This window comes from Haliotis rubra, unplaced genomic scaffold, assembly GCF_003918875.1.
Source record: "Haliotis rubra isolate DU_JTF1 unplaced genomic scaffold, ASM391887v1 Scf114, whole genome shotgun sequence".
NCBI lineage: Eukaryota > Metazoa > Mollusca > Gastropoda > Lepetellida > Haliotidae > Haliotis > Haliotis rubra.
This window is the reverse complement of record NW_025765048.1, coordinates 1,866,357-1,893,471: the sequence shown is the minus strand read 5'-3', so window position 1 is coordinate 1,893,471 and position 27,115 is coordinate 1,866,357. Positions and strand designations below refer to the sequence as shown.

The following is a 27,115-nucleotide window of genomic DNA, read 5'->3' as shown; positions in this document are numbered from 1 at the left end:
CTAAACCGAACTACGGCATGCAGGGAATATAATGGTATCATGGAGAAACATTTCGAATAACTATTTTAGGGAAAAGGCCACAACGAAATATTTTGTGTATTTAGTAGACTAATCGTGGTTGATTTACTAAGAAATAAACACGTTTTGATCATGTAGTTTATATTTTACATGTACCTGTCACGTGACACGCCTGGAGTTAAAATGGCGGCGCCCATGACCAGCATGTTTCAAAATAATAACAATCCTTGATTCTGTGTCTCCTCTGACAACACTGACAGAAACACCATGTACGCACAAGTACCTGCCCCTAGTGATCTTTACGCCGAACCTGTGTCAAATAAGTCAGACGAAGATACAGCGTGTGCTGAAACGGAGAGTGAAAGGAATGACAGCTGTCCGAAGAGTGAAAAATCCGATACCAAAACAGAATCTTGTTTGAACATAGAAGATCGCCAAGGCAAACCAAAGAATGTTTCTCAGCGTTTGTGGGAGGTGAATGCCTTATTCATTTGTAATGTCTGGTCGACTCTGTCATTGTTTAAACACAGAGACCATGATGTCTTGAGTTTCGCCGAGCCTTGACCATACACGGTGGCAGATAGTGTAATATCTGAATATTAACCGCACCTACAAAATATGTGATCTAGGCTACCCGTTGTCAGACGTCCATTCTTTATGTCTGAGTGGGTTCGAATCCAGTGAGGGATTCAACACACAAAAAAAGTACTAGAATCTGTCCTCCATTTGGAAATATAACAGTTGTTGCATCAATCTGACCACTTGCTAAGCTAGGCAATGTGCATTCTTCCAATCAGTGATTATAGAAATTAGAACATTCAGTTTGTGATATATTTTGTGTATTATTTATTGAGAAATATTTCTGAGTTTTAGCAGTCATTCTCTCTTTATTCTGGTGTATGTAGACCGTCGGCCTGTAGTACAAGTATATGATACAGCCAACAAACGGCTTGTACGCAGCTCATTCGCATAAAATAGATACATAGCTAGATTTCATAGCACAGTGGAATTGTCTACAGACATCAAAGTATTAAATTTGCACAATGAGCCAGTGCAGGCACTTTAGATTTAGAATTTGCAGTCTTACATATGCCATTATGATTGAAAGTAACAGAGTGTAAAAATGGGAAGAGAAAACAGAAGAGAAAGGAAAGAAATTATTAAGTCAGTAATTTTATAGATATCATCCTGCCAAGCAACTGGACAAGGGGGGAACTGGGACCCCTTCAGCGTAAATAAATGGGGTCATTTTCAAAACTTATGGGGCCATATTTTAAGAAATTTTATAAAATTTTCAACTAATTATGCAGTTTGTTCATCAATCACCGTGCACATTTATTATCATTTTACCGAATTCTCTCAGTGAGTGTTCTTAACAAGCAAGTATTGAACACTGAAAAATTCCATGCACCTTTAGAATATACCGTATATATAAGTGACACAATGACATGATGATGGGTAGCAAAATGTGAATGAAGGTTTTCGAAACAGCTAGGATCATAGATAGATGTAGGTGAGATCGCTGCAAGAAGTAGCTTGTGCATAAAAACTGAAATCTGTTAGCGTTTGAATTCCTTTATATAATTGAAGGAAAACATTTAGGTAGTGGTTGATGTAAGGTCAAATATCTTGCCCTCAATTTATGCAGATTTGATATTGCATGGTGTATTGTAATTGTTTCTTGCCATACACACATGGTAACTATGAACAGATGGATTATGAAAAACAATGTCTTTGTGTTTCAACAGAAGTTTAAAGTTTTACAGAAGAGAACTGATGATGCCACTAAACGATCAACTCAGAAGAGGATCAAACATCTTCAGAGAGAAACACTTGCTAAAGGTAATGAAGAGTTTGGACTTCGTGTGTACAGTTTTTTAGGAACAGATTTTGAATGTTAGTAAAATATTAAAGTGATACTATTAAAAGGGATATCATCAGTTCACTCACCACATATTTGTAAAGTCTTTAGTTTTATTTCCCAGTTCAGGAAGAAATAACCAACCCAGATGATCTTGATATTTTGCGAGAGCATGATGTACGTCTTGGGCCACCAGTTATAAGAAATCCTGAGAGAATGCAGTCAAACAGAAAGAGGAAAACTGAAGAAAAGCCAAGGTACCTTTGTAATCATAGATTCATCATAGGCTGATAATCTTAGAAATGTACTATATTTGCATTTGTCTGTTACTGTGGGGTAAGACTAAGAGTTCCTCTCGTTCCCCCATCCCAAATAATATTTATAAATTAATATATACTAAAATTATCAACAAAACCTAACACAACAATTATGAGAGAACTCACAAAAATAACTAATACCCAAAAAATTCATTACAGTATAAAGGGTCAAACCACGTTGTATGATAAGGGCCCTAGGCACGGTAATGGTTACAAAAACAATATGGGGGGAACGGAAGGAACTCTTTCCATCTTAAACCCTAATCTACCTTAAAACCTCCAAATAATCCTGATAAATAGAATATATTTCAAGCGGGGGTTACGGGCGGAACTCTTATCTGTTGTTGTTCCACAATCAGAGTGGTGGGTAGGATTTTCCAGGAGCCTGCCAAGACGTCTTCAGCCAACCAGCAAACAGTCCAGAAAGACTTCCGTCTGTATCCCCCCATTTGTTTCATTCTGTTTCATCTGATAAGGATGAGTTTTAATATGTTTCTTTAATTGTGTCTGAACATACTGAAAGACATGTCCAACTTCTAAAAACTTAAAGAAATTGTTCCTCATCGTTAAAATTTAGGGGGATTACGGGCGGAAGTCTTTTCGTTATGAGTAATGTTCACCCAGATCTTCTGGACATCAGTAGTGTAAAGCTGTACATGGTTTATGGTAGTTGTCATAGTCACAGTCCTCAATCTGTGACATGGGTACAAGATTCACACACATTGTTGACAAAACTAGCCAACAAACAAGGCTATTTCACATCAAGTCACAAACAACACTGAACTATTTTAACAATTGCTAGTGTAATTAAATGTTTTCCCAGTAGCTAACCACTTTCACCTACTAGTAACTTACAAAAGCTACCTGCTTGAATCAATCAACTCACAAGCTGTACACTCAGTTACAAAGAAACCAATTTGGTGAGTTCACTGTGTGCTGGTTGTGAGTCGTGTCTGTTAGTGGGACTGAAGATTCCTCCTTATCACTTTGGATTTTAGTAAAAAGTACAGGTAAAACCATAATGCTGTCCTCGTCACTTTTGAAAAATATGTTTGTCCAGCATATATATTTTATCCATCATGATTTGGTTATTCCATGATATTTGAACTCGCTGCATTCATTGTGAATGTAAATTATTTCATACTACTTAACAAAATATAAGTACTGCCTGTATTTGTCTGGGATTGGCATCCAGTGGTTGCAAGTCAAAGAGAAGTGAGTTGTGTCCGTTGGTGGGACTATGGATTTCTGCCACCTTGCCACGTTTGATTTAGAAAAAAGAACAGGTTTAACTATGATACTGTCATTAGCACTTTGAGAAATATATGACATCAACCACTGGTGTCTTTGGTCCTCAAGAATTTCCAGGTTGGTGTCATATATCTGTAACCGTGGTAACCTTGCTGTTTAAGTGGTGCTCCTTCCACATCGACCAGTAACACGGAGTGGCAGGAGGTGCGAGAGTTGCTGACTGTCAATGACCATCTGAAAGGAGTGGACCACGGGAAACATGCACCCAAGACTCAGCTGGAGAAGAACGTTGATGCAGCCATCGCTGGTGGAGATTTTGAGGAGGCAGAGCAACTCAGTGATCATCTTTCCACACGCGAGGTTTGTTGTTCAGATGTTCATGTCCAGGGAAATCTTGTTAACTTATCCCATTGCAGTCCCGAACAAGTCAAGTTTTCCATGTAGGCAAAAAAGGGATGAAATTATGACCCAGGTGGATCATCCATGTGGGTATTCTTACACTGGGTTAAATACCTTTGTCTGTAAACATAACAAATGACATTATTGAATTGGTAATGTGAACAAACTCACCTCAGAGGTACGATTTAAAAAAGAAGAATCTGCTATTTTGTCTTGACAAAGTTCAGTGATATATGCAATAGAGGTGTTGATAAAGAGATTTCACTGCACAGTTTGCACACATGGACCCGATGTTTATTCGCTGACCATTTCCAGGATGAAACACTGAAATCTGAGTGATCTAACTATTTTGAATCATGACTGACTGAATGAAACCTTGTGCCCTTGTGGAACCAAGGTTATTTCTTGTCACCCTGCGGGTACCCAGATCAGATTTGCTTGTCAAATTTAGACCAGATTTAAACCTTGAATGGAACCCTGAAACCTTTAAATTCTAGGCATAATATTTTCAACTAATTGTGATAGAATGATTAAACTGAACTTTGAAAGCAAAATCTTTGAAATCGAACAAACTATTAAGAGATGGATGAAAAGAATAATAACACCATTGGGAAAAATTGCAGTAATCAAATCAATGCTCATTTCAAAACTCAACTTCCTTTTTCTTACACTCCCAAATCCACCAGAAGAATTCCTTAGAAAGATAAATAATATCCTTTTTAGGTTTTTATGGGATAATAACCCAGACAAAATAAAGAGAACAGTTGTTTGTAAACCTATATCCCAGGGGGGACTTGGTATGATAGATATCTTTGCTTATGTTGACTCTTTGAAAATTATCTGATGAAGAAACTACTAAATGTTGACTTTGAAAAGAAATGGAAAACTTTAATGACTAATGTGAATCCTGACTTTTCCGACATACTCCTTTTTGGAAGTGATTTTCACCTAAAGCTTGCTAGAAAAACACAAAACCACTTTTGGAAAGATTGTCTTATTGCCTTTTCCAAATACAGCAACAAGATAAAACCAAATAACGGTATGAAGAGTTCCTAAGAGAACCCCTGCTATACAACCAAAATATGACTATAAATGGCAAATCATTCTACAACCGAAACTTCTATGTTAACAATATATACAGCATTCATTGCCTGCTAAACACTGATGGTAATTTTATGACATTGCAACAATTCCGTAACGATTATGGCATTATAAGAGCAGTTACCAAATACCTCAAACACTTAGGCATTAAAAAAATCCCTGATCTGGAAATAACAAACAACACGAATATATATTAACAATCTTTTTTCATGTAAAAAAGGCTGAAAAAAATACTATTATGTAATAACTCAAACTGAAGATAACTTAAAAGTCATTGAAAAGTGGGAAGAACAGGGATAAAAAATACTTTTTTTTCTAAGTGTGCCTTTGGGCACCAGGAAAATATTTTAACTGTGCCTTTCAGAAATCAAGTGTGCCCACATGTTTTTAGAATGAATGACTGTATTAATGATGATGATCATTTGAAATTTATTGTTAGTAAACAACAAATGTAACCTGTTTTCTGTTATCGCTGATGTGTCTTCTGTTAAGATGGTTTTCTTAAGCATCATTTGTTCTGGTTTCCCAGCACCTTTGATAGCTAAGAATTGTGTGACAGGTTATCTTGTTCAATATAGCTAACATGCACAATTTCCTCTTCAATAACTGAACTATCAGTACTCCCATCACTCTATATGGAAAAACAACCAGATTTCTTTACATCATCCATCATAATTCCAGTAACTTCCTGGGCAATAAAGTCAATAAATGTTTTTGCTTGTTTGTCATTTGCATAAGTGTTTTGTTTTGGGGATTAAATGACTAAAGGTGAGTTATGTCTCTAAAAAATTAGGCATGCCATAAGGGCACCAAGAATATTTTTTATCCGTGCCATTTCAAAATTTACCGTGCCATATATATGCCATATGTATTTCGAACCCTGAAGAAGAACTTTTAATCAATATGAACTGGCCTAGCCTATTTACGAGAGCACACAAAACTACTCCAGACCCTTAGATTAGATGGTTCCAGCTCAGATTACTCCACAGAGTTCTACCTGTCAATACTTACTAAGATGCATATTGTTGATAACTGTTTATGTACTTTCTGTAGGCTGAGTCAGAATCTGTCCAACATCAGTTTTGGGACTGTAGGGTAAGCAAAATATTTTGGAAAAGATTTTTACAATGGATTGAATCCAAATATCTACATAATGGTAAGATAAATCTTATTTTACATTTAATCCTTTTTTGGCTCTTCTCAAAATTTTCAAACTGATGATATTTTTGATTTAATACTCTTGTTAGCCAAATTTCACATCTACAGGTGCAAAATGCAAAACTACCTACCAAACATAAAACATTTCCAAAACGAGGTTAAATACTACTACCAGATAGAAAAAACTAGACACTTTAATAAATCCAAACATGCTGAATTTTTTAGGAAATGCTTCTTATGAAAACCTTTGGTAACATGCTACACTGTATGCATGCATGTGTGTGTGTGTTTTTGTATGTATGTGTATACATGTATATAAGTATTATTTTTAAATCACCCTCCAAAACACTGCTGAATATCTCCTCCTGCAGTATCCAACATGAATGTTAAAAGCTTCTAGTGGGTGTGAATTAGTGTATGGATGAGTATGAGTGATATATAGTTTTTTTTCTTTATTATATATTTATTATTATTTATTTTTTTCCTCTCTTTTTTTCTTCCCTGGTTATGTAAACAAAAAGTGACACAATCAGCAAATGTACTTTGTCCAGGAATAAAAAAAAAAGAAAGATTTGCTTGTCACCCAGTTGTTAAGTTAGGTCCACAGCTTTCCGTGACTTGTCACTTTATGGGCGCCAACAGTACCTTCTCACTTCTATTTGCTGAATCCAGTGGTCTACTGTCTACTGTGACAAACAACTTCCATCACTGACAGAAACAGCAACACTTCAGTCTATTCAAAGGTTTATTGACAAATGGCATGACATACACTTGCAACATGATCAACCTCCAAGCATGGTACATCTTCTTGTGATCCTCACAGACACGCTTCATCCTGAGAACACAGTCATAAACACGAGTTTATCACATCCATATACCCTGTAGCTACAAACCACCATATTTGGAAAGTATGTGAAGAAATACTAGTATTGGGGCATGACACCAGCATTTACATCAAGCTGCATCACAGTGCTTTACAGAACATTGTCACATCGGTTTGTGTTACATCACAATCAAATGGCATCATTATCTTTGACAGTTGTACCTTATGCACTCAAGACTTTGTTTTTAACTGTTTATCTTGTGTCAACTCATGTTTATATATCTGATGAAATCTTCTGTAGACCCTTTTCTGGTAATAGCAGTAAAATTGCATTAAGCAATACTCTCACTCATGTCGACTCATGTTTATTAACCTAAAACCTTGAAAAAATGGTTTGGGATGAAAAATCTGATATCATCTTCGTACCTTTTGATGTGAAACCTATCAACAGTTTTTGATTAAAATCTACCATCCTCTGCAAGCATCTTGTGTCAACTCATGCTGATGTATCTGACAAAATCTTGTGTCAACCCTTCGCTGGAAATAGCAGTAAAATTGCCGATGCAGCGTTAAGCAGCATTAATACTGACGCACTCACTTGTGTCAGGTCATGTTGATATATCTGACATCAACAGAGGATGACATGTGTTCTAACATGTCTTACAAAACTTACAAACCAATAAGTTTGGGTTACAAACAGGCAAACTTTCAAAACTTATTTAACTTTTTATATATTTAGGGATAAGTTTAGGTAAAATTTGCTTAAAAGATTAGAAACACCTATTGCTCTTGATGTATTTTCAAATTTCACTGGATTGTTATTTGTTGTTATTAATATTGTCTTGCATGTTAACTTGCCACATCCAACCTGTATCAACATCTGGTGTTACACTTGCCACATCCAACCTGTATCAACATCTGGTGTTACACTTGCCACATCCAACCTGTATCAACATCTGGTGTTACACTTGCCACATCCAACCTGTATCAACATCTGGTGTTACACTTGCCACATCCAACCTGTATCAACATCTGGTGTTACACTTGCCACATCCAACCTGTATCAACATCTGCTGTTACACTTGCCACATCCAACCTGTATCAACATCTGGTGTTAAACTTACCACATCCAACCTTTATCAACATCTGGTGTTACACTTGCCACATCCAACCTGTATCAACATCTGGTGTTAAACTTACCACATCCAACCTGTATCAACATCTGTTGTTACACTTGCCACATCCAACCTATATCAACATCTGGTGTTAACTTACCACATCCAACCTTTATCAACATCTGGTGTTACACTTGCCACATCCAACCTGTATCAACATCTGGTGTTAAACTTCTTGCCACATCCAACCTTTTTATCAACATCTGGTGTTACACTTGCCACATCCAACCTGTATCAACATCTGTGTTGTTACACTTGCCACATCCAACCTGTATCAACATCTGGTGTTACACTTGCCACATCCAACCTGTATCAACATCTGGTGTTACACTTTGCCACATCCAACCTGTATCAACATCTGGTGTTACACTTGCCACATCCAACCTGTATCAACATCTGGTGTTACACTTGCCACATCCAACCTGTATCAACATCTGGTGTTACACTTGCCACATCCAACCTGTATCAACATCTGGTGTTCCAACACTGGTGTTAACTTGCCACATCCAACCTGTATCAACATCTGGTGTTACACTTGCCACATCCAACCTGTATCAACATCTGGTGTTACACTTGCCACATCCAACCTGTATCAACATCTGGTGTTACACTTGCCACATCCAACCTGTATCAACATCTGGTGTTACACTTGCCACATCCAACCTGTATCAACATCTGGTGTTACACTTGCCACATCCAACCTGTATCAACATCTGGTGTTACACTTGCCACATCCAACCTGTATCAACATCTGGTGTTACACTTGCCACATCCAACCTGTATCAACATCTGGTGTTACACTTGTCAAGTACCGGTACATGGCTTATTGCTCAGGTAGACATACAAAATGCAGCAACCTCGGTTGTCCGGTATTAATTACAGGTACACAGTAATATTCAAATGAGGTCAGGGGTTCAGTCACTGATTATCTGTTATTGTCAGTGTGCAGAGGTTACGCCCAGTCCAAGTCTCCTGTGTGAAACTATTTCTCATGATAAACAGTTATTACTAACCTAGCATGTATTGAAGGATGAGTTGAGTGCTGTTTGAGTGAATGACCTTCTATGAAAACATGTCACAAGTAAATATCACTCATCTCAAACAAAAACACTTCCTGTTTCAGACCATATGCTAAACCCTGCAAGCATATAATAACTGGTCAAAGGGAGATAACTACAGTCTCATAACTGACTTCAACTTTTTCCATCTCGTTTGTCTTTCTACTTCATTATTCACCCATTGTCACGTATAATGAAATAAAGACAACCAACAATTGCTTAACTAGACAACAGACAACGGTGGAATTAACTCAGGGCTAACAATATCCAGTAGCAAATTCATAACACTTGTAACAACAATACAATATCCAAACAAGTATTGAAACCAAAAATAAATATATCACAAATATACAATACATATCATCAACAAGTAATTGGTTCATGTGTACAAGTGCATACCACAAGGTGTTCTGTACAGGAAATGGTTCAAGTGATTCGCACATTGGTTCCTTTCATCACAACCACGATTGCATATTTGGTATTGATCAACAGGAAGAAATGGAATATATTTCTACTAATGTAGGTAATACAGTCAATCGAGACATTCTCAGCGAGTAGAGGGTTTTAGTGTCTTTAGCATGACTCGTAACATCCCGGAAAAATTCAGTGATGCCAGAATCCAACCTGGCACATTGGCCTGACAACGGACACTGTAACCACTACAGGCTGTTCGGTCAGTATGGCGTCGTTATCACTGGTTTCCTGGGATGTACACCAGTTTATATCCACGGTTCACCTCGCAAACTGAAGGTATGTTGACATTATAATAACTACCACATAAAACAGTAAGTAAAAATATAATAAATATTGCATACATTTCTTTCATCATTATGCCATGCAGATTTCATTGTAAATTGTACTGCAATACATCACAGCCAGTGTGGGGTCACTACACAGGACATGGGCAGCATACAGGAGAGTCCACCTCGTCCAGCGCTGGACGGAAAAAAGTCATAGGAAAAAGTCATGGAAAAAAAAGTCATAGGAAAAATAACTATTATAAAACATCCTGTTCTCCAGTTATTTACCTTGTTTATACTGTATTTTATATATTCCAATTTTATCGTCAATAATAAAAACATCCTGTTCTCCAGTTATTTGTAAAAAACTAATTCAACAACAACTGTTATAAAAACGTCCTTTTCTCCATTTACATTGTTTATACTATTTCACTTTTAAGTTAATTATTTCTTTCAGTGTGATGCTGTAAGCAATCGGATCTTATCAAAACAGGAGAAATGAACATATTATTATTTGTTTAGTTCTTCAAGGACTATGGGATTAAAAGTCACAAGTCATATGATTGTTTGTTTAACTTGCTTTGAGCTTGACGATGTCACACTGATTAATGAACTCATGGGATTATCAGTTGATGCTTTTACTCAAATGGCTTCCTTCTAGCAGCTAATATAAGACACGCTGGCCGTAAGACTGTGACTCAAACTCTTCACGGCATTGGCTGGAACATTCGGTTAAATATGCTAGGACAACTGACTGATGTAGTGTTGTTGCAGATGATAGTGTTATGATGATAGTGCATTTTCTGATGTCATGTATTTTACTTGAATGTTTACGTTAATTTTATAAGTTAGGTTCAAAGGTGGTAGTGCTGTTGATGATAATATTGTTATGACTTGTTAAATAAATACATTATCAATACTGACCTTTTTTGAGTTTATGATTTTTTTTTCCGATGACTTTTTTTCCTACCCAAATCTATGACTATTTTTCCATGACTTTTTTTCCTACAACCCGTCCAGCAAGGATCATAAGCACTTGTCAGTGTTCACAGCTAATCATTACTGATTCACATATATTATGAAAAAGTCGAAAACTACAAATAATTGTCATGCCAAGTTACATGTATGCCTGAAGCTAGAAGGCTTGAAGTACGATATACTAACATCTAGCCTCTGATATGAACATGTTTTACAGAAAAATACTGTTCATAAAAATAATCCTAAAATATAATGATAAGGAGCCCAGAGACTTTCTTTTCATTTTCTGAACTGTGGAAATCTAGACTTGCCACACATTCTAACTTGCATGAGTTCTCTTGGATATATTTGTTTCAGGGTCTGTATGACAGACTAGAAGTATAACAGTATGGCCCTTAGTGAGTGTACAGCTATATCTGTGAGGCAGCATCAGACTGCGCAGTAGGAGATTCATCCTTGTTTAGTGCACAAGTACTTGTGATCAGTAGAGATAGTCTTTAGTTATGGACATGCACAAATTTCAGGGTATAGATATGACAACTAAATTCAGGGTACTGATATGACTAAATTCAGGGTACTGATATGACAGCTAAATTCAGGGACATACTAAATTCAGGGTATGTACTAAATTCAGGGTACTGATATGACAACTAAATTCAGGGTACTGATATGACAACTAAATTCAGGGTACTGATATGACAGCTAAATTCAGGGTACTGATATGACAACTAAATTCAGGGTACTGATATGACAGCTAAATTCAGGGTACTGATATGATGAAATTCAGGGTACTGAAATTCAGGGTACTGATATGACAGCTAAATTCAGGGTACTGATATGACAGCTAAATTCAGGGTACTGATATGACAGCTAAATTCAGGGTACTGATATGACAGCTAAATTCAGGGTACTTATATGACAACTAAATTGACAGCTAAAGGGTACTGATATGACAGCTAAATTCAGGGTACTGATATGACAGCTAAATTCAGGGTACTTATATGACAGCTAAATTCAGGGTACTTATATGACAGCTAAATTCAGGGTACTTATATGACAGCTAAATTCAGGGTACTTATATGACAGCTAAATTCAGGGTACTGATATGACAGCTAAATTCAGGATACTGATATGACAGCTAAATTCAGGGTACTGATATGACAGCTAAATTCAGGGTACTGATATGACAAGCTAAATTCAGGTACTGATATGACAACTAAATTCAGGGTACTGATATGACAGCTAAATTCAGGGTACTGATATGACACATGACCTAAATTCAGGGTACTGATATGACAGCTAAATTCAGGGTACTTATATGACAGCTAAATTCAGGGTACTTATATGACAGCTAAATTCAGGGTACTGATATGACAGCTAAATTCAGGGTACTGATATGACAGCTAAATTCAGGGTACTGATATGACAGCTAAATTCAGGGTACTGATATGACAGCTAAATTCAGGGTACTGATATGACAGCTAAATTCAGGGTACTGATATGACAGCTAAATTCAGGGTACTGATATGACAACTAAATTCAGGGTACTTATATGACAGCTAAATTCAGGGTACTGATATGACAGCTAAATTCAGGGTACTGATATGACAGCTAAATTCAGGGTACTTATATGACAGCTAAATTCAGGGTACTGATATGACAACTAAATTCAGGGTACTATATGACAGCTAAATTCAGGGTATGACAGCTAAATTCAGGGTACTGATATGACAGCTAAATTCAGGGTACTGATATGACAGCTAAATTCAGGGTACTTATATGACAGCTAAATTCAGGGTACTTATATGACAGCTAAATTCAGGGTACTTATATGACAGCTAAATTCAGGGTACTTATATGACAGCTAAATTCAGGGTACTTATATGACAGCTAAATTCAGGGTACTTATATGACAGCTAAATTCAGGGTACTGATATGACAGCTAAATTCAGGGTACTTACATAAATGATATGACAACTAAATTCAGGGTACTGATATGACAGCTAAATTCAGGGTACTTATATGACAGCTAAATTCAGGGTACTGATATGACAGCTAAATTCAGGGTACTGATATGACAGCTAAATTCAGGGTATGATATGACAACTAACAGCAGTGCGTCTAGCAAGGCAGTATACCTCGTAAGGATGAGAAAGCCGCAATAACTCGGTGCGCCTAGTGGCAGCAAGAGTTGTATGATCCCCAGGGAGTTCAGATTGATAATATGATGCGTCGTTGAGACTGACGTCCAGTGATCGAGGGGGAAAATGTCAGCCCTTGAGCACGTACTAGATACGTGGATATGTGCGCTATATAAATATCCTATAATAATAATAATAATGCTCTCCAGTACTCATCTCATAGAAACAATATCGTTGGAACATACACAACAGAGATAATCACACTTTTCATACTGTTAAAACTTGGGACTTACTGACCATCTACTTTTATTTTTTTTAATAAATGAACCCGGATCTTCACGGGTGCAAACAAGAAAAGGGTTTTAACAAGAAACATTGTGCATTATATGCAATTTTACAAGTACATCAGAGGTATGTTCCCTTCATAGCGGTATTTTAACATTTCATAATCTCCACAAAAACTGTACACATCAACCACACAGACACTGTCTTCCACCAGCTATATCATGTCTCGCTATACTGTATTAAAGCTAGTTTCCTCACAACCATTGCTACTTTCCTCACTTGATCTTCTTGGTTAACAAAGTTACTAATTATGCACACAATTGTAGGAAAATAATCTTTCCAGCACCTAAGTTGTAAGATATGGCTACATTTAGTAGAATCTTTGAATTTAATACTGTATGAAGGAAGCAAAAATATTTTGATATGCAAGTTGTATCAGCATTTGCAAATTTGTATAGATCATAATAAAGCAAATCCCAAACATAAATCATAATTCATGTTAATCAGGATGACACACACTTAAGAGTTACCTCCCCTTTGCCTGCACACACTTCGCATCAAGAACTAGCATAGTGGAATCCTTCTCCAGAGTAAGAAACTCACATGAAAATTGGCTTCTTGTGTTTATGAAAAATACATGCACTGGTATAAAGTTAACAAAATTATATCATTGACACATAGAGTAACAAACTGCAACATACTTATAAGTCAGTCACAAAGAAATATATAACAAAATAGCCAATCAACAATCAATTTTCATTCTCAATATTGACATAACATGCACCACTCCAGTTTAGACTGGAATCATTCTCTCCTTGTATGTTCATCCAAACCAATTACGTCTGACACATGAAACTAATGTGAAATATCTCAGTATCACTCTTAAGACTTGCGTAATATACCCGGTAGTGGAAGCCAACATGATGCCTTGCCCTGTGTTTATCCACTTTGTATCACAGTGTCTTCATTGATTGTCCTCCTGAAGTCCGACTCTGGGCAATGTCTTGGTTTCCTGTTGGACTAGTGAGTACGTACAGTTTAGATTGAAATAAAATAATATCAGAAACTTGTAGACTTATAGTTGGGTCATTACAGCGTTGCCTCTCATTCTGACTCACCTGCTTTTAAGTAATTTTTCTAATGCTTGTTATCAGACTTCATAGACATAACAGACAGTGAAGCATTCATTTGGGTCCGTAGACTTTTAAGACAATTTTAAACCATATTGCAATCCATACATTTACTTTTGGGAAAGAGACAAAGATTTCAACCAATCTGTTTTGGCCCATTACTCCAATTCACTGAAAGACGTTGAGTTGACTGGAACGTGTCTACATCTCGTCACTGGCTTCGGTGCTCTCCTTTTCCTTCTTCTCCATGGAATGGAGTTCACTGTCCAGACAAACAAAGTCCCGTAGTGATGCTGGGAGGGGCAGAAACCTCGTCCCATAGAAGACGTTGAATCGAGACTCAAAAGCTTGTCGAATTGCAATGCGACAATAATGCTGTAACGACTGAGGCTTGAATAGATACGACTTCAGCCATTCAAGAAATTGCTTTTCATCCGATGATTCAAGTTTCAACTTCTGTTCATTTGTTAGCTTGTACCCCGTCATCACCAGGAGTTTCAAACTGTGTAACATTTTCGTATCTACCAGTCGGAAAAATAAATTGTTCTGTGTATTACTCCGAGTGGATCCAAAATTGGGTGTGGCACACAACAGTGTTCCCATGACAACATCGGTGGCTTCTTTCCAGAGTATCATGGATCCTCCTGATTGCAACCACATGACGCTGATTGCTGGGAAGTTTGTAGCGTAACGTAATAGAAGTATGAGACAGTCCTGATGACTCTTCCTTGTAGCAGTGTCAATAGGCGTCAAATTAAAGTCGTTTTTCAACATGGGATCAGCTCCTGCTTCAAGGAGCTTCTTTACGATTTCTTTATGTCCAAGTCTGGTGGCAAGGTGGAGAGCAGTGTTGCCGCCTTGTTGCTGAACCTTGTTGTTGATCTTGTAGTCCTTGATGAGTTCACAGACACGGTCCATGTCATTGTTGTTGACAGCATCTTCCATTTGTTTTTCCTGACTCAAGGTCGACTGGAGAAAACTGAAGAAGTCAGCCATCTTGGTTGTGCAGGCCTGTTTCTGAAGAAGAAATAACACCAGAACTGAAGGCAGAACTTTGAATACTTTGGACAGCATTTACTTCCAACAACAACTTTGAAATCATTGCTTGATAATCGCAGATTTGACACATCACCAAACTCGCTTACTTGAAGTGGAATGTTATCTGAGTATCATTCAGTTATGAAAAAGGAAACGATTGAAATCATCATATTAAACCACTTAACTCATCTGAAGTTAACATAAGGTCAGCCAACACCCTGCCTCCCCGAGGACCTACATACACCCTATCTGTAGTACTGTAGTGTGTTCATTCACACCGTTGGAGCGGTGAACGGCAGGAAATAGTTCATAGCAGGAAGTGAACGATTTATCACGAGGAGAACAGGTTTTATTTTTTAGGTGAAGGAAAATTGTCAATATCTATATTTGTATAGGCCACACTGTCCCCAAATTCATGCTGTAAAATAGAAGACACATGTGCGTAATTCCACCAAATAACTTTCCATTCTGTCATCATACAAGCCCATGAGCTTGAAAACATTGTCTAGCATCGGCTATGTTTCCGTAAGATGCATAAATATATCAAAGTTTAAAGTATCATTGCTGTATAAACGAAAAACAAAATACACCAACATTTAGAGTAATTATCGAACTATCTTTGTGCCAAATTTGAATACTTACTGTTGCCCCATTTTCGAGCTTTCATCCTCGAAAGACCAACACCATCAAACTGTTAGTGAACGATTTAAGAACATCATGGTGAACGATTTCTTTTCGAACTCTAATTTACACAGTGAACACTTTACGGTGGTTATTCAAAATGTTTCTAGTGAAAAACCTGTGCTGTAGTGCCCAAAAGTTGTTTATTCACAGAGAAACCATATAGATACATCAGTATTTCAGTCACGTAGAGCTAACTTAACTTGATAATTGTTTTTCACCATTTTTGGGGGGGTACTACATGGTAATTATATTTCTTACGTACAAATTCTCTCCGTCAACTTCTATAGAATATCTGAGTAAAAGTGGCAGTGGTTTGTATTCTTAACTATTGTTTTAACATGGTCTTATCAGTCGCAAAACATTTGCAGATGGAGACACTACAAGTGAGTGGAATCACTTTGGGCAGCTCATTAAACAGGACACATACTCACCCCCCTGTGAGCACATCTACACCTATCGAAAGCAATGCCATGAAAGTGCGGTTTCATTCATCAATTCATCATCTACACTCTTCAAAAAAAAAAAAAAAAGAAAGAAACGCGGTGATTTTGAGAATATTGGACTCATGTAGCTGCGGCAAAACAATACAAATATACTATTTCTTTCCAAAATGTCATCTTTGTGCTTCAGCACCAAAACGCGGCAATTTTAACCTTTTCCCTTGTTTTAGAAGCGATTCAAGAAATATTAGCCAAAACATCACCAAGAAAACATGCAGGTCAACATGCACATGCAAGTAAGCGGAAAAGCATGGAGTATCGATGACTACAAAAAGACAAAGGTGGTGTTTAATTTTGTCATTCGTTTTGCCTGGAAAAGAGGAAATCATCAAGCCACGACTGAGTGCCGCCGATCGAAACATCGCCATAGGCCGCTTTGAAGCTGGGGAGTCGCAGTTTGTAGTTGCCCGACATTTCAACGTTCATCAGAGCACCATATCTCGTCTTATGGGATTGTTTCCTGCAGACCAATTCCGCCCAAGAAGCGGCCGTCAAAGAGTTACCACCCAAGCCCAGGGTCGCTACTTCCCGGTTGCTCACTTGCGTCATCGTCTTGCCACAACAATGGAGACTGCACAACGCATCCCTGGTTTGAGAAACATTTCCGACCAAACTGTCAGGAATCGATTGCGTGAAGTGGGGATTCGACCAAGAAGGCCAGTTGTCGCCAGGCCTGCCCGCTATTAACGGTATATCGCAATAGGCCTTTCAAACGATACGTAATGCAATGTTGTTGTTTTTTGTGATTATCTTTATGGTTTAAGTTCAAATCCATACAGACTTTCATTCCGCTGATGTTTTCCATTGTAATTGATTGACAAAACAGCATACTTTACATACAATACATTTTATAAAAAAGAAAATACAATCCTTCAAAATCAAATCTAAATTCGAAATTTCTGTTATCACAACCATTAAGTTTATTTTTATGGCCTTAGTATGTAGAAAATAGTCTCTGCATGTACAATCGATGTCACTCACTGTCAAACACTTAGGCTCCCAATGCATCGCAATACGTATCGGAATACGGGTACCAGAATCACAATATATTGCAATACAATTTATTTGCCAATACACAGCCCTAGTTTTGAGAGAATTCCATTGGCGCAATTGCTTGTGGTGATGTCGTAGAGTCCGGAACTGGAACCTTAGAAACTGGAGGCCAGTCTGGTTCAGTGATGAATCGCGATTTCTTCTTCACCGGCGAGATGGAAGACAGCATGTTTACCGTCGGAGAAATGAACGTTTTGCCCCTAATTGCATTCGACAGATTCGGTTGGGGAAGTGTCATAGTGTGGGGTGCAATATCCAGCACATAAAGATCTGATTTAGTGGTGGCTCAGGGGAATCTGACAGTAAATCGGTACATCAACGAAGTCCTTGCACGTCACATACTTCCGATTATAAACCGACAGAGGGAGTTGTTCCAGCATGACAACGCTACTTCACATACAGCACGCGTCACGGTCCGCTACCTTGCCAATTCTAACATCAATGTCTTGCCATGGCCTTCCCAAACACCAGATCTAAGCCCGGTAGAACACCTATGGGATGAATTCGATCGACGTGTACATCTACGTCAACACACGCCTCAGACACTTCCACAACTGGCCATCACACAGCAGGAAGCGTGGGGATGAATTCCACAAGGGTGACTTCGCCGACTTATCCAGTCTGTGCCGAGACGGTGCCGAGCAGTAATTGCTGCCAATGGTGGCCATACCAAAGAACTGACTTTGACGCCATCTTGTGGACTCCAGTAAACAGAAACAATAAAGGCTGATGTTGTGTTAGCCAACTCTTTGTCTATAGACTTGTGAATTTTCACCTTTTTGCCATTGAAATTACATGAAATAATTGCTCTTAAAATAACACAATAAATTCTTCTAAAATGGCTCATGCGTTTCGTTTTTTGAAGAGTGTATCTTTTCTTTTTTAGGTGGACATGGTGATTCGTCATCCTTTGATACTAAACTGACTTTTTCAGGCTCCTCAGAGACAACAATTACTTTATCAGTTTCATTTGGTACATATTTGAAATCTTTTCGTACGTATTTGAGGTTACCTGTTATGTGACATAAACATATCTTTATAAATAATAATGTAATTGTCTTCTCCCTGTAAATGTCAATACAGTGATATATCACCCCACTGAAGTCTTGAAAATGTTCAGAACATTAGTAGCAGTGATATGGTGACATTTCCGTCGTTTAAACATCACATCTGAAGAATAGAATACTTGATAGTTAGTCGTAATGCTGTTTTGCAAATTGGATGACGAGTTTAGGTTGACCGTAAATCGTTCACCAACAGAAAATGAAATCGTTTACCATGACAACTTGTCTGGGTTCTTAAATCGTTCACTAATAGTTTGATGGTGTTGGTCTTTCGAGGATGAAAGCTCGAAAATGGGGCAACACTAAGCATTCAAATTTGGCACAAAGATAGTTCGATAATTTACGGAAACATAGCCGATGCTAGACAATGTTTTCAAGCTCAGGGGCTTGTATGATGACAGAATGGAAAGATATTTGGTGGAATTACGCACATGTGTCTTCTATTTTACAGCATGAATTTTGGGGACAGTGTGGCCTATACAAATATAGATATTGACAATTTTCCTACACCTAAAAAATAAAACCTGTTCTCCTCTCGCGTGATAAATCGTTCACTTCCTGCTATGAACTATTTCCTGCCGTTCACCGCTCCTACAGTGTGTTATTATTCCTCCCAGGATTTTAGGCATAAATACTGCACACATTCTTTCCCTGGTTTGTATTACTGAGTGAATCAGATGAACAGATGAACATGACAGGTTGGTCATAAAAAAAGTAATTAAATAAATCAGTTGTCTTTTCAAAGATGTTGAAATCAGCTTTCTCATCCCAGTGATAAAGATGTCAAAACATCTGCACCGATAACAGGGCCATGTCAGTAAGATAATGCTTAATCTCACAAAAACTAATGTTTAGTCTCTGGATATGTATGATAATTCCTGATAGTAAACAAACAATTCTACTGCAGTAAACATAATGTGGTTCTGGGACTATGAGACAGTCTAGTTCTCACCCCCCTAAGTTATCTCTGTGTCCACTCCTCCGACCCTGCATACTTTTGACTCCCACAAGCAAAAATACCCTTCTCCCTCCCTGCCTCTTCCTAATTTCCCATTCCCCCCTCCCCCCCTCCATTCACACACTCACTCCCAAACAAACCACACAACTCACCAGTTAAATCTCATGTTCATTCACCCACCAGCCCCCTTCATCCCACTGTGCCCACCACCCTGACTCACCACATGTCCTGTGTGTGTGACTCCTCCTCCTGAGCCCCAGGGTGGGGGGATATTGATGGGTGAGGGCACCACCCTGCCAGCCACCTGACAGTGGCTGAGTCCCGGCAGTAGACACCACTGTAATGATTCACTCACACACACACTGACACCTGGTGGGGAAGGGAGACAACTCATGGGGGACTTACATGATGCATGGGTTTTCTTGCCCAGCTCTTGGTCTGGTCACTGCTTCTATTGGAGGTTCTTCATATTTAAGAAATTATCATTTAATTTTTGTGATCCGTGTTTATTTAAAATGTGAAGCAAAAGGTATTACATTTTTCCCAAACACATTTCAGTGTTAAGTACAAATTATTCTTTACATTGTCCAGCATGTTGGATGTATGTTATATATATTTTGTCTTAACATGTTTAATATGTGAAGAAGTAATATGAAACTGATAAATTCCCTATACTACTAATGGCAATTACCCTTAATTTTTGTACTTGAACAAGCAACAAGTTAACAGATGATTTGTTCTAGCTACAAGTTTAAATGAGTATTGTTTTTGTAAATATATAGTTCAGGGTAGGGTACTTATTATTGTCAAACTTGTGATTTGTATAACAAATATATTACTTTCATTGTTTTCCCTATTTTTCAGTTTGGAAAAAGAATTGCTGATGCAATTGATGCAAGAAACTACCTGCAGGACAAACAGGTGAGTCTGTGATTATCAGCAATATAAGGTGCACAGGAGGCGGAGTGGCATCCCTTATATATGGCAGGATCTGCCGGTGATACATTGCATCACCATAATCAGTGGTTTGTCAGCATCACTCTCACCACTCTTGCTGGTGACCCAGTACCACTCTCACTGGTTGTACCACTCTCACTGGTTGTACCACTCTCACTGGTTGTACCACTCTCACTGGTTGTACCACTCTCACCGGTTGTACCACTCTCACTGGTTGTACCACTCTCACCGGTTGTACCACTCTCACCGGTTGTACCACTCTCACCGGTCGTACCACTCTCACTGATTGTACCACTCTCACTGGTTGTACCGCTCTTGCCGGTTGTACCGCTCTATCCGGTTGTACCACTCTCGCCAGTTGTACCACTCTCACTGGTTGTACCACTCTTGCTGGTAATACCACTCTCACTGATTGTACCACTCTCACCAGTTGTACCACTCTCACTGGTTGTACCACTCTCACTGGTTGTACCACTCTCACTGGTTGTACCAAGTACCACTGGTTACAAGTACCACTTACACTGATTGTACCACTCTCATTGATTGTACCACTCTCACTGGTTGTACCACTCTCACTGGTTGTACCACTCTCACTGGTTGTACCACTCTCACCGGTTGTACAACTCTCACCGGTTGTACCACTCTCACTGGTCGTACAACTCTCACTGATTGTACCACTCTCACTGGTTGTACCGCTCTTGCCGGTTGTACCGCTCTATCCGGTTGTACCACTCTCGCCAGTTGTACCACTCTCACTGGTTGTACCACTCTTGCTGGTAATACCACTCTCACTGATTGTACCAATCTCACCAGTTGTACCACTCTCACTGGTTGTACCAAGTACCACTGGTTACAAGTACCACTTACACTGATTGTACCACTCTCATTGATTGTACCACTCTCACTGGTTGTACCATTCTCACCAGTTGTACCACTCGCACTCGTTGTACCAGTCTCACTGGTTGTACCACTCTCACTGGTTGTACCACTCTCACTGATTGTACCACTCTCACTGGTTGTACCACTCTCACCAGTTGTACCATTTTCACCGGTTGTACCACTCTCACTGGTTGTACCACTCTTATTGGTTGTCCCATTCTCACTGGTTGTACCACTCTCACTGGTTGTACCACTCTCACTGGTTGTACCACTCTCACTGGTTGTACCACTCTCACTGGTTGTACCACTCTCACCTGGTTGTACCATTCTCACTGGTTGTACCACTCTCACTGGTTGTACCACTCTCACTGGTTGTACCACTCTCACTGGTTGTACCACTCTCACTGGTTGTACCACTCTCACTGATTGTACCACTCTCAGTAGTTGTACCACTCTCACCAGTGTACCTTTCTCACTGATTATACCACTCTCATCAGTTCTACCACTGTCACTGACGACGGTGTGGTGTCTCACAGAGTTATGACATGTCAGGTTAATCATCTCCCTTTCATATTGACTGACTGTTCGCGACTGTGAGTCATCTCCACTGATGGACTGTTTGTTGAGTAAAGTTCCACAGATCAGGACCTGACCTTCTGCTACCAGCCAAGTGATCTGAATAATTGATCTGATTTCTCCTCACATAGTACATCATAACATGTGCCAGTCAGGACAAAGCGCACAGTGATGGGCCAGTTAGCGCAATTCTGTTATGGAGTAATGATTTATTCAAAATTTCATTTTTAATTGTTAGCATAACAAGTGACATAGTAAGATTCATATATTAGGAAAATATAAATATAAAATATTAGTTCATCAGTACTATTCAAAAAGGTATATAATATAGGGACGTGCAGATTAAGGCAATTTCTTAAACTATGTAGACATAACTTTGGTCTGATTGAACTGTGTGTCTGAGGTTGTGTTCTTGTCAACTTTGGTCTGATTGAACTGTGTGTCTGAGATTGTGTTCTTGTCAACTTTGGTCAGATTGAACTGTGTGTCTGAGATTATGTTCTTGTCAACTTTGGTCTGATTGAACTGTGTGTCTGACATTGTGTTCTTGTCAACTTTGGTCTGATTGAACTGTGTGTCTGAAATTGTGTTCTTGTCAACTTTGGTCTGATTGAACACATGTGTGTCTAAGGTTGTGTTCTTGTCAACTTTGGTCTGATTGAACTGTGTGTCTGAGATTGTGTTCTTGTCAACTTTGGTCAGATTGAACTGTGTGTCTGAGATTATGTTCTTGTCAACTTTGGTCTGATTGAACTGTGTGTCTGACATTGTGTTCTTGTCAACTTTGGTCTGATTGAACTGTGTGTCTGAAATTGTGTTCTTGTCAACTTTGGTCTGATTGAACTGTGTGTCTGAGATTGTGTTCTTTGTAAACTTTGTCTGATTGAACTGTGTGTCTGAGATTGTGTTCTTGTCAACTTTGGTCTGATTGAACTGTGTGTCTGAGATTGTGTTCTTGTCAACTTTGGTCTGATTGAACTGTGTGTCTGAGATTGTGTTCTTGTCAACTTTGGTCTGATTGAACTGTGTGTCTGAGATTGTGTTCTTGTCAACTTTGTCTGATTGAACTGTGTGTCTGAAATTGTGTTCTTGTCAACTTTGGTCTGATTGAACTGTGTTTGTGTCTGAAATTGTGTTCTTGTCAACTTTGGTCTGATTGAACTGTGTGTCTGAGATTGTGTTCTTGTCAACTTTGGTCTGATTGAACTGTGTGTCTGAGATTGTGTTCTTGTCAACTTTGGTCTGATTGAACTGTGTGTCTGACAATGTGTTCTTGTCAACTTTTGTCTGATTGAACTGTGTGTCTGAGGTTGTGTTCTTGTGCAACTTTGGTCTGATTGAACTGTGTGCCTGAGATTGTGTTTTTGTCAACTTTTGTCAGATTGAACTGTGTCTAAGGTTGTGTTCTTGTCATCTTTGGTCTGATTGAACTGTGTGTCTGAGATTGTGTTCTTGTCACCTTAGGCTAGTATTAACGTAGAAGCATCTTTAAAACTATGTAGACATTTGTGTAAATAAATTTGTGTAATGCACGGACTGCACATGCTGCATGCTACAATGTCGTTGTTGACTGGCAAGAGGTGCCACTCAGCTCATGTTATATAGTATGACCAGAAATTATTGAGAATTTTAGGAATATGTTTAATTGGATTTCTAGTATAAACAACCTTGACCAGCTTGGTTTCATTCAAGAGAGACAACTCCGTTAATTCTTTTTCATTAGTTTGTGAAGAGTTATCCCCCTTTGTTTACTTGCTAGCAGACAACATTTTCAGTGATCCTCAGTATGGATGATTTAGAGAAGAGGAAGTTGATTTTAGAGTATTATAACAAGGACATCAGATCCGCTAAAGTGATTTCAAGTAGAACAGGCATCCCTTTGTCCACTGTTTATCGTGTTTTGAAAAATATTGCAAATGGATATGGCATTGAGCACCAGGGAGGCGCAGGTAGGCCCTGAAAATTGACTGTCGGTGACAGGAGGCGGCTTGGTATTCTTGTTTCTAAAACAAAGGAAGGAGTTTAGAAATCTTAAGGCTAGATATGATTGATAGAGGAACTATGGCTGTCTGCAAGGAGACAATTAGAACTGAGCTGCATGCAATGGGTTGGCAGAAAAGTCGAGGAATTCCATCACCGATCATGAAACCTGAACAAAAGGAGCGAAGGTTGAACTGGTGCTTAAATTTTAACTGGGACAATGTGATTTTCTCAGATGTAAGTTGTGTGTGGCTGTTTCCTAATACACTGAAATTCTGGACCAAACAAACTGAAAAACCTTTGTATCAGCACCCAAAGTACAGTTCGAAATTTAACGTGTGGGGTGGCATATATGTGTTAGTTGCAGCGCCCCTCTGTGTATTTGAAGGGAATATGAACAGTGAGCGGTACACAGATATTCTCAAGGGACATTTACTTCCATCTGCTCACATGTTCTAACGGCCCAAAACATCGTTCAAAGCATTCACAGGCCTGGTTTCGGACCCAAAATATGACATTATTAGATTGGCCAAGCTATAACCCTGAACTGAATCCAATAGAAAATGTTTGGGGACTTATGAAGGAAAGTGTCAATAAGAAAAATCTGACAAATATTGCTGAAATGAAAGAAGAGGTGGTCCGATATTGGGACAGCATGGACCACGACTTTCTAACTTCTTTGATCAGTAGTATGCCCAGCTGCATTGAAGCCTGCATTGCTGCCCATGGTGACTTGACAAAATACTAACTGTTCATTTGTCTTTGAATCTGGAGTTATGTTCTGCTAATATTCACATTTAATACGTGAGTAATGAGTGAATTTTTTTTTAAAAATTACAATCTTTAAATTCTCAATAATTTCTGGTTGTACTGTACTGTTGATTTTTTTAAATTGTATGATTTCTTTCACTGAAGCTGGCTTGCTGTGATGTAACTGGAATACTGTTGACAGCAGTGTAAGTGTGATTCTCCATGTGGAGAATCAAACCCAGACATTGAGTGAGGCAAGTGAACACTTTATCCACTGAGCTATAAGACTTTACCAGGAAGACCACAGTAAGGCTATAAACACGAATTACACGTACATGTGAAACGTATGTATAAACTGATATACAGCTGACAGAATATTTTTGTACTTTTCAGAAAGAGGCTGAGACAGCTAAAGCCAAGAAAAAGAAGAAGTTAAACTGGGGGTAGGTGGTCATAGATCTCTCTTCAGATTAAAACTTGAATTATCCACTGTCTGATTCACTGACTGACCAGCAGAGGCCTGTCTGATGTCAAATGCCGCTGTCCCACTATTTATCTTCCCACTCATGATATACAACATTTAGTGGAAGTGTCACAGACAGAGAACACAGGGTAACTCACAGGGGACGATCCAGGATGGGCTTTGTGGGGTCTTGACTCAGACCTGTGGAGCCTAGTGACACTGATCACAAGTAATTTCATGATGTGCCCACACAAGTTTTCCCATTACTAATCTCAGCACCAAGATACTGACATGGATTAATGTAGCATTTTGAAACATTCCATCATCTTGTTCTGTATCTATTCTTATAATCATGATAATAAATCCAATAATTAGAATTTAGAATTGTGTAATTCCCCCACATTTCAGTTTGTAAATGAAGCATATGCATAAGTCTTTTGCATAAAATTTGTTTACTACCGGAGGATATGCAGTTTTTATAGGGTATTCCTTTTAAAACAATAAAAACAGAATACTTGAATATCATTGCTGGAATAGATCATGTTGAGTACACTCAATGGGGACAGAGAGGTCCTCAGTTAATGTGTGGAACGAGACCAACTATCTTAGTGATTATCTTGTTGAACTTGTGTGCGAAAATGTAAATAAAGGGAAATAACTCTTCCAGCTCTACAGGTTAACTGCAGCATGCTGGAGAGTCCACATCATTGTTTTGTGGTGTGCAGGGATGAACTTATGCATCAGTATATACGCAGATATTTCAAACACTCGGGGTGTTGGTTTCAGACATTCTAGCTGGCTAAAGTCTCCCATGTTACCTTTATGTTAAAGAAACGTGGATACAGGGTTTTCAACAGATGCATCATAAATTAACACCTAACCTGACCGACTGGCCTGTGAACAGCAGGGCTGCAGATAATGGGAGAAAGTAGTGGAAAGCTAAGGATTGATTATCAGCATCCAAACAGTCTCTCTCTCTCTCTCTCTCTCTCTCTCTCTCTCTCTCTCTCTCTGGGAAGATTCAATTTCATGTCAAAATCAGAATTGAATTGTATCTATTCCTTTAATTACAAAATATTTCCATAAGATTATTTCTGTTTTCAGATTTGAACACAAACAGCGTTGGGAGACAAAAGGAAACATGTAGGAAGAAGCAATGCCTTCTGGGAATGGGACATCTGTTGCCATTACATATTTTTCTGTCTGCATTACCATGTAAAAGCTCCGTCTGTGGTTGTTTTTAGACAATTGATTTTCATGAATCCATTTTTTCATAATCTTTGTCAAGTTTTAAAAATATATAATTTTCTTTCTTTTTTTGTTTGACATTTAACATGCTGTTTTCTAGATCTGGATGTGTTTATTTCTTTGATGCAATTGTAAATAAAACATGTGAAAACAAAGAGAAACTAAACAAGAAAGGATGTTTTTTGCTCTGATATTGACAATATGCCAGGAGTTGATGATGGCAGATGGTTTTCTTACAAACAGACAGAATCTCCCAGATTTCACAACTAACAGGGGAAAATGAGGTTATGATCACAGTCTATTGAAAATAGTATTTGAATTCTATAAGTTCTGTTGAAAAGAACTCTTGCCTTAAGTCTGCAATTTGTTCGAGGACAAAATTCATGTAACACTGCAAAAGTGAACAGAATAATTGAGTGCCAGGTGAGAAGTATCTAAACAACAACCAGATCTCTGTATAGTGCCAGGTCAGAAGTATCTAAACAAGAACCAGATCTCTGTATAGTGCCAGGTCAGAAGTATCTAAACAA

At 38.4% G+C, this 27,115-nt stretch overlaps 2 protein-coding genes and 2 long non-coding RNA genes across 4 annotated transcripts; 1 reads left to right on the top strand and 3 right to left on the bottom strand.

Annotated features, from left to right (window-relative positions):
• Nucleotides 1-187: 187 nt before the first annotated feature.
• LOC124253035 (protein FAM204A-like) lies at nucleotides 188-26,744 on the top strand. The gene is made up of 7 exons (XM_046686754.1): nucleotides 188-492; nucleotides 1,767-1,860; nucleotides 2,004-2,136; nucleotides 3,609-3,807; nucleotides 20,597-20,653; nucleotides 25,268-25,317; nucleotides 26,442-26,744. Exons 1-7 carry the CDS (start codon nucleotides 286-288, stop codon nucleotides 26,482-26,484), a joined length of 783 nt encoding a protein of 260 aa, XP_046542710.1. The 5' UTR covers nucleotides 188-285; the 3' UTR covers nucleotides 26,485-26,744.
• LOC124253044 lies at nucleotides 6,838-10,187 on the bottom strand. Its single transcript, XR_006892079.1, has 3 exons — nucleotides 8,767-10,187; nucleotides 8,450-8,563; nucleotides 6,838-7,796 (listed from the first exon to the last, which is right to left on the bottom strand). It is a non-coding gene; the product is annotated as an uncharacterized LOC124253044 (long non-coding RNA).
• On the bottom strand, nucleotides 11,218-11,650 carry LOC124253049. Its single transcript, XR_006892081.1, has 2 exons — nucleotides 11,519-11,650; nucleotides 11,218-11,334 (listed from the first exon to the last, which is right to left on the bottom strand). It is a non-coding gene; the product is annotated as an uncharacterized LOC124253049 (long non-coding RNA).
• Nucleotides 12,594-20,112, bottom strand: LOC124253024. The gene is made up of 2 exons (XM_046686743.1): nucleotides 19,953-20,112; nucleotides 12,594-15,452 (listed from the first exon to the last, which is right to left on the bottom strand). The coding sequence occupies exon 2, from the start codon at nucleotides 15,429-15,431 to the stop codon at nucleotides 14,637-14,639; it is 795 nt and encodes a 264-aa protein (XP_046542699.1). The 5' UTR covers nucleotides 15,432-15,452; nucleotides 19,953-20,112; the 3' UTR covers nucleotides 12,594-14,636.
• Nucleotides 26,745-27,115: the final 371 nt, after the last annotated feature.